Here is a 7,632-nt window from a genome sequence, read left to right on the forward strand (position 1 = left end):
CAGTGTGTTATTTGTTGAAACTGTACTTCCGATTTGATTTGAAACTGTCTCATTGCTATCTGTTTATCAATAAAATTTTGAAAAAAAAATAAAAAAAACAAAGTTATAACACCAGATGCTATGCACAAGTTTAGTGGAATCTTTCATGCAAGGTATACTTATATCACTAATAGGCAAGAGCTCATGGTCATTTCTGTAACTCTGTACCTAGATTATAATAAATGCTTGTGTACATAGCAAAAAAAAAGAATAACCTTTTGAAAGACAAAATTATGTATTACAAGAATTACTGTGAAATTCATATTACTGTTAAGTAAAATTCTGTATCACCTGCATTTTTTTTGTTTTAAGTCTAATTTGTACTCTCTTTAAGAAATAAAATAAATCTCTCTATGCCTTAAAAAAAAAGAAAGATAAATTTGAGTCATTTGTAGGAAAAGTAGATAGATCTTGAGCATGTACATGGATCATAACATTGAAGTCACCATCCTGGCACATAAATCCTGGAATAATTCTGTGAAAGCAGGAACCCTTATAACCAAATCCTTCCTCTCCAGTGCTCAGAGCATGAAAGTTTTCTGCTGTCTTTGGAACTCTGTCTGCAAACAGCTTGAAAGAGACATGGCCCAAGGGCTTGCCATTGGCAGCAATATCAAAGAACACGGTGGGATTGACTATGGTTGGCAACAAATGACTAAGTGGATGGATAGAGGCATCTGCAAACCTGAAGCAGAGATTTTTTGTAGATTGCCATTGATATTTTTATTGTAGTTCACATAGAAGTTTATTCCTGTTTTGTTTTGTTTTGTTTCCAGAACCGGGAGCCCTCGAGTTTGCCAGGAAAGCACTTATTCTACTGAGCTATCTCCCCAGTCCCTCCTGTCATTATTTTATAGATTTTGTACACCAAAAATCAGTTGATGTTGAAAGTTTTGATGCTATTTGACAGTCAATATTAAAAACATAATATTTTATTTTGTAATTTTTTCTGTTGAGCACTAACTAAACACAAATTAAAAGCAATAATTCTTCAACAGAAATACTATAAAGAATAGATGTGGATCAAATGTGTAGGGTCCACTGAAAGTCACAAACAAGCAGACTAGTGGATCAAATCTGAAACTACCAAAACTTGTCTCATGGAAACTGACTGGAAATGTATTTAACACTAGGCCAGGTACAAAGTGCAAAATCCAAGAAAGCAATGGCTGGCCAATAGCTCAGTGGATTAAAGCACCTGCTTAGGCAGATGCAGGCACCAGGAGTTCAATCCTGAGCCTGCTGTGCCAGCCCCGGGGCATGTTGTGAAAGTGATTGAGACCGGGTGTGGTGCTGCATGCCTGTAGTCGGGAGGCTGTAAACAGGAGGATCACTACGAGTCCAATCTATGCAGTGAGACCCTGTAGACCTTGTCTTAAAATACAAAAAAATTCCACGGAAGCTATTCCATTTGTCATCGTCACTACAAGATCCCCACATATACCAGGACAGGGATATAGCCAGAGGTACCTCTTGATGTCATTAGTGATGTTCTGTAAAATACAAAATACAAAAATTCCAACCTAGCAGGTAGAATAAGTTATAAACTTTGCATAATGAAGACTCACATACTTTTCAGCTCATTTATTTCTTTTCAGTTCATTTAACTTTTAAAAAAAAAGACCTCATGTAAGACGGTGTGTTTAGGGTTTTATTGTTACATTGTTGTTTTGTCTTTTTGAGACAGGGTCTTGCTATGCAGTTCAGACACTACAGATAAGCCCATAGTGCTCACATTCGTACAGGCCATATCATTTTAAACATGGAGTACAAAGGCTAATTGGATTTTGGCAGAAAGGGACAGTGAAATTAATATGGTTTCATATCATGGCTTATTTCATGAAAATTCAGTTTATTGGCTGATTTTCTCAACTAAACTGGATTTCAAAACTCCAGAAGATGGTTGGGCATGGTGGTGCACATCTGCAATCCCAGAACTTGGAGGCTGAGGTGGGAGAATTACCAGGAGTTTGAGGAAAGCCCTGGCTACATAACAATTGCAAGGCCAGCCTCAACTACATAGTGAGACCCTGTCTCAAAAAAAAAAGAAAACAAACTTTCAGAAAGTGTGATTGGTAACCTCAATGATGAGCTCATGGTTGAATGGGCTATTAGAAAGTGAGAGACTAGGGAGACAGCTCAGTGGCCTAAGCACCCGCCTGGCAAGGGCAAGGACCTGAGTCCAATCCCTAGCACCACTTGCCGTGCTAGCCTGGGAACCCCAGATGCACCATGCTGGCCCAGCTGACTGAGGCAGGAGGATCACTACAAGTCTGAACTGTGTAATGAGACCCTATATCAAATAAATAAACAAACAAGAAAGTGGGCATAGGGTGGACACGGTGATGCAAACCTGTCATCCTATCACTCAGTTGACTGAAGCAGGCAAATCACTGAAAGTTTAAGACCAGCTTGGGCTGCATAGTGAGTTGAAATCCAGTCTGACCTACAGTCAGACTTTACCACAATGAATGAACGAATGAATAAATGAATGAATGAATGGGTGAGTGAGTGAATGAATAAGAAAGTGGGCCTAGTTGGAAGAAGTTAATTCTGAGGGCATGACCTCAGGTACCATGTCTGACCCCTGGCTACTTCCTCCGTCCTATGCCCTTCCCCTGGGCTCTGCTGAGTCTGTCACAGGCAAACGTTCTTCCTCCATGTTCCTGCCTTGGAGCCAACCATTCTTGGGCTGAAACCTCTTCAATCATAAGCCAAATTGCAAACTGTGATAATATATGCTGATTGCTACTACTAAGTGCCGGCCAAAGGACCACTCAGGATCATCACTGTGAGGAGTGCAGTTGTTATGGCATCTGGTTGTCCCCCCAAAGCCTCATGCGGTCACGGGGTGGGGACTTCTCGAGTGCGTGATTAACTCATGATCCGCTGAGATTACATGTGACCCGAGGCTGAGATTATGGGTTTTAGTACTGCTGGCATTATGGGTACGAGGACTTCCCCCAGCCTGGGGCAGAGAGTCTCAGTGTAATATAGGAGACAGAGAGACAGATACCTGTAGCCATTGCTCTTTGTTGTTGTTACTGCTGTTTAGCCGCCGTGAATGGCTGCTCTCTGCCATGTGGCCCCTGCCTTGGAGCCAGCTGAATATGGACTGAAACCTTTAGTAACTGTGAACTAAACAAACCTTGCCTTCCTTCATTTTGGGTGTCGGGTATTTTTCCCAGCAATGAGAGAAGAGAAACTAAGACAGCATGTAACAGCATGTAGCAAGTTTCCACTGACTCGGCGCAGCCAGTTGAGCTGTGGAAAGTGGCTCAGAGAACTTCTTTAATGTGTGTCATAAATCATGAGTAGTGATATATATGAACCTAGTCCTATCGCTGCACTTCCCTTTGAACTGGCAAAGGATGTTGACTTAACCTTCAGACCAGTCGAAACAGTCTCTGAGGATGAGGATTGGGCACCAGGTTTTTTTTTCTTTTTTTTTTTTTTTTTAATGCATTTACTACAGGGTCTACAGGGTCTCACTACATAGATCAGACTCAAAGTGATCCTTCCTGCTTTGTAGCCTCCCAAAAGCTGGGATTACAGGCATGTGCCACCATGCCCAGTCTCAATTGCCATCTCAGTGTGTTCCAGGGGCAGGGCCGGCACAGCAGGCCCAGGGACCAGAGCCCCGCCCCCTGCATCTGCCTAAACAGGTGCTTTAATCCACTGAGCTATCTGGCCAGCACTTTGGGCACCAGATCTTAAACACCCCAGGTGACCACAGACCCCAGCATGTGGGAAAGCCCCTACCTCAACATCTTAAACTGCTTTCCTGATGATCCACTGTCTGTGCTGGGCATGTGACTGTGCTGCCCACCTAAAGAAAAGAAAGTCCCAGGGGCTGGGGAGATGGCTCAGTGGAGTAAGCACTTCCCGGGCAAGTGCAAGAGCCTGAGTTCAATCCCCAGTTCTGGAAGGAAAGAAAGAAAGAAAGAAAGAAAGAAAGAAAGAAAGAAAGAAAGAAAGAAAGAAAGAAAGAAAGAAAGAAAGAAAGTTCCTAAATTCTGCTCTTCTACCCAACTCTCCTGTCACATCCTGGGACTTTTATTAAAGTACCTGCAAATCACCCCAATGAAGGATAGGAAAAACATAAAGCTACAAAAATGTACACTACTTGAGCAGCACCCATTAACCCAAGAGTGAGCTTGATTGTTTGCTTAGACACAGGAGTCTTGTAACTAAGACAAGACCTTTCTTACAGTGGGAAGACTGGCCCAGTCATGTGCAGCCAAACTCTCATTGACAGATAGGCCGGAATCAAGGCACAGAGCTCTAGAGTGGAGACAAGACACTCACAAATGCTTGGCCTCTTTAAAGACAGGTCACTGGAAAGGTGTATCTCACCCCCAGATCCCACCATCTGCTTGTAGCCAACAGGACCTCAGCAGCTGTCCTTGCCCATGCCCTTCTGTCTTCCCCATTCTGTTTTCAAATCTGCTGACCATGGACTGTAACTTCTGAAACTGAGCCAAAATGAACCTCTTTTTCATTCTGATTGGCTCATGTAAGGCTACACAGCTCGGACTCATAGTGATCCTCCTGTCTCAGCGCCCCCAGCACTGGGATTACAGGCATGCATCGCTACACCCCGTTTTGGTGGCCAGCTCAGTGTGCCAGGAGTTCTGGGGCCGGCAGTGCGATACCAGGGATTGAACCCAGGTCCTTGCGCTTGCCAGGCAGGCACTTACACTGCTGAGCTATCTCCCCAGCACTGAGTAATATTATAGTTTCTTTTATATAAATAAATCAATGACATTACTTCCGTAGACAGATTTTTGGTACATGGCTTGAAAATTCCATACATACTTCCTGAGTATCCCCTCATTGTGAAAAGAAACGTTCCCAATACCTTTCAGGCATAAACGTGCCCTCTTCATTCATAATACACAAGTATGGTCAATGTTCTATTCTTCATCACATAACAATATATTAGGTTTCCCTAGTGATGACCTCATCAATATGCTGCAGACTGGGTCCCGGAACGAACAACCATATAAGGAAGTAGATGTGGCAACGTGCCCAGCTTCCGCGACCTGCAGTTTGAGCAAAGAGCTCTGGAACACGTGGTCTTCTACCACCTTGGTCTTGGCAGGCTATTCCATTCCCAGGGAAACAGGGAAGGCTTCGAGTTAACTAGGGCAAATGTTGGGCACATGTTCAGTGTTTTCTGTATATTAACATTGGAACAAATAAACGCAGTTACAGAGCCAGCAGCTTGGTCCTCCTGACCCCGGGTTCCTTTTTCATTTGGTCTTCCCTCTACTTTGTTCCCCTCTGTGAGGGCTGCACCCCTGCAATCATACAGTATACACTACTTTGTGTCTGAGATGTCACTGCCACTCAAGGATTTTGTGTGGCAGACCACCCTATTGTTGATGTGGAGTCTACTTCTGTGACTGTCATGAAACCCAGGTTGAGGTAACAGTGCTAAGTCCTAGAGGTAGGCAGGTCTCACTGGATTTTCTGGTTATAATCACCGACCTCAACTGACAACCTAGGCCAGGGATGGGGAGACTTTTAGATACCAAGTGCCCAAACTGCAACCCAGAGCACTTATTTATCCCGAAGTGCCAGCACTGACCCTGCATGTGCTGTTACCCAACACTCAGCTGCTAGGGTGATACTTGGCAACCTGGCTCACATGGTGGCACTCTGCCCACCGCAGTACCCGTTCTGTGGGCTCACCACCACCTGCCTAGACTAACAAGGCCTCTCTCATTGCCTATCTAACCCTTGTAAAACCAAAGCAAACCATGTATGAAGATTTTTATTTTTCTTTTCCGGAAAGATGTCCACTTTGGCTTAGAAGCAAACAGCAACCTCAAACCAGACTGCAGCTGGACTCAACAGCTATTTCTAGGGAAATTAACTCATCCTGTTGCACAAAAGCTTAAATTTTAACGGCCATGTCCTCATTCACTTCATGATTTTCACCATTTACTTAAGCATCCTGGAGATGTCATTTGAATGACTTCTAGTTCTTGATTATAAAATTTCTATAAACTTACACGGATATGTATTTTGGTGTAAGGAAGCACTGAACTGTTAGGTATGCCCCAAAGCCAGCCCTCTGTGTGTAAGCATCCCTACAGTTTAGCCTGGTCACCCTACACTTAGCACTTCATTCTTGGAAATGCCATTTAAATCTGATTTCTCTTTAGGGTTTTCTCATTTTTTTCCCTTAGCACATGACAGCAGTTCATTACTGGGAATTGGTACATGAACACATCTTTAATTTTGTCATGTCTGTCAAACCATTTCCGCTCCTTCCAACTCCTGGTTCCTTTCCACACTAGACTTAAACTTACCATGTCAACCAGGTTGGCCTCAGCCTCCCAGGTGCTGGGGTTTCAGGCATGCACCACACTGGTCTTGCTAATTTATACTTTGGGCTCCTTACATATGAGAAACTATACCACAATTCAGCTTGTGCGATTTATTTCACTTCGTGTAACCATTTCTTAAACAGTGACTCAAATTTAGCCTTATGACACTGTACTACATTTTATGTCAATGTCATTTTATTTACCCAGCTGCTTGTTGACAAAGGCTCCAAGATTTAGCTATTTAGTATGAGTTCTACTACTATAAACATTGGTATCCATGTAACACTGTAATATTTATTTAACTCTTTCAAGAAGATATCTAAAAGGGGAATAGATGGGTTAAACAAAGTACCTAGTTTTAGATTTCGAAGAAGTTTCATACTGATTTCCATAGTGGACTTTCCACTTTCCACTCCCACCAACAGTGCAGAAAGGTTCCTCACTCCCACTGCCTGGCCAGAATGCGTTATCTGATTTCTTGATGACAGCCATTTTCCCTCTAGAGTAAGATGGAAATCTTTTCATTTGCATTTCTCTGACAGCCAGAGATAGTGACGTCTTCATGGATTCACCGGCCTTTTATACATCTTAAAAAGTATATCTTCGTTTCAGCTGCCCGTTTTGACTGAGCCCTCAACTTCTGAGGGGTCTACTTTTTTGTGTCTTCCTTATATACTCCAGGTATTCGTCTCCGTAATTTTCTTTCCATTGTTGCTTTCTTTGCTGTGTAGAATAATTTGATATGATCACATTGATGTTTTTTTTTTTTTTTTTTTTTTGCAGAACCGGGGATTGAACTCAGGCCCTTGCGCTTGCCGGGGAAGCGCTTATTCCACTGAGCCATCTCCCCGGCCCCTGATCACATTGATTCTTGATGTTGTTTGTGTAATTGTGTTTCTCTGCAAAAAGCCCTAGTCTATTTCAAGAGGTTCACCTATTTTATCTTAAAACAGACTGCTTAAAATTTACATCTTTGCTCCATTTTGATTTTAGTTTAGCAGTTGGTTAGAAATACAGCTCTAAATTCAATCTTCTAAATATATATAGGCAGTTTCCCCAGCATGTTGCCAAAGAACAAACGTTTCCTCTAGCTTGCTTTTGGCTGCCTTATCACAGACCAGATGGCTCAACAAGCAACAGAGCTGGTTTTGCATCCTGTACTTTATTCCATTAATCCACATGTCTGTTTATATGCAGGAATTTCCCTACGACGCTGAAGCAACACCAGCTGTGGGTTTCATTAAACAACACTCAT

At 42.7% G+C, this 7,632-nt stretch overlaps 1 protein-coding gene across 1 annotated transcript in view; it reads left to right on the forward strand.

Annotated features, from left to right (window-relative positions):
- Positions 1–6,885, forward strand: part of LOC101583122 (vomeronasal type-1 receptor 1-like) — an 8,353-nt gene extending 1,468 nt beyond the window's left edge. Inside the window, 1 exon segment of the mRNA XM_023708495.1 lies at positions 6,881–6,885. Within this exon segment, the coding sequence (XP_023564263.1) occupies positions 6,881–6,885 (5 nt within the window).
- Positions 6,886–7,632: the final 747 nt, after the last annotated feature.

This window comes from Octodon degus, unplaced genomic scaffold (genome assembly GCF_000260255.1).
Source record: "Octodon degus isolate 3935 unplaced genomic scaffold, OctDeg1.0 scaffold00379, whole genome shotgun sequence".
Taxonomy (NCBI): Eukaryota; Metazoa; Chordata; class Mammalia; order Rodentia; family Octodontidae; genus Octodon; species Octodon degus.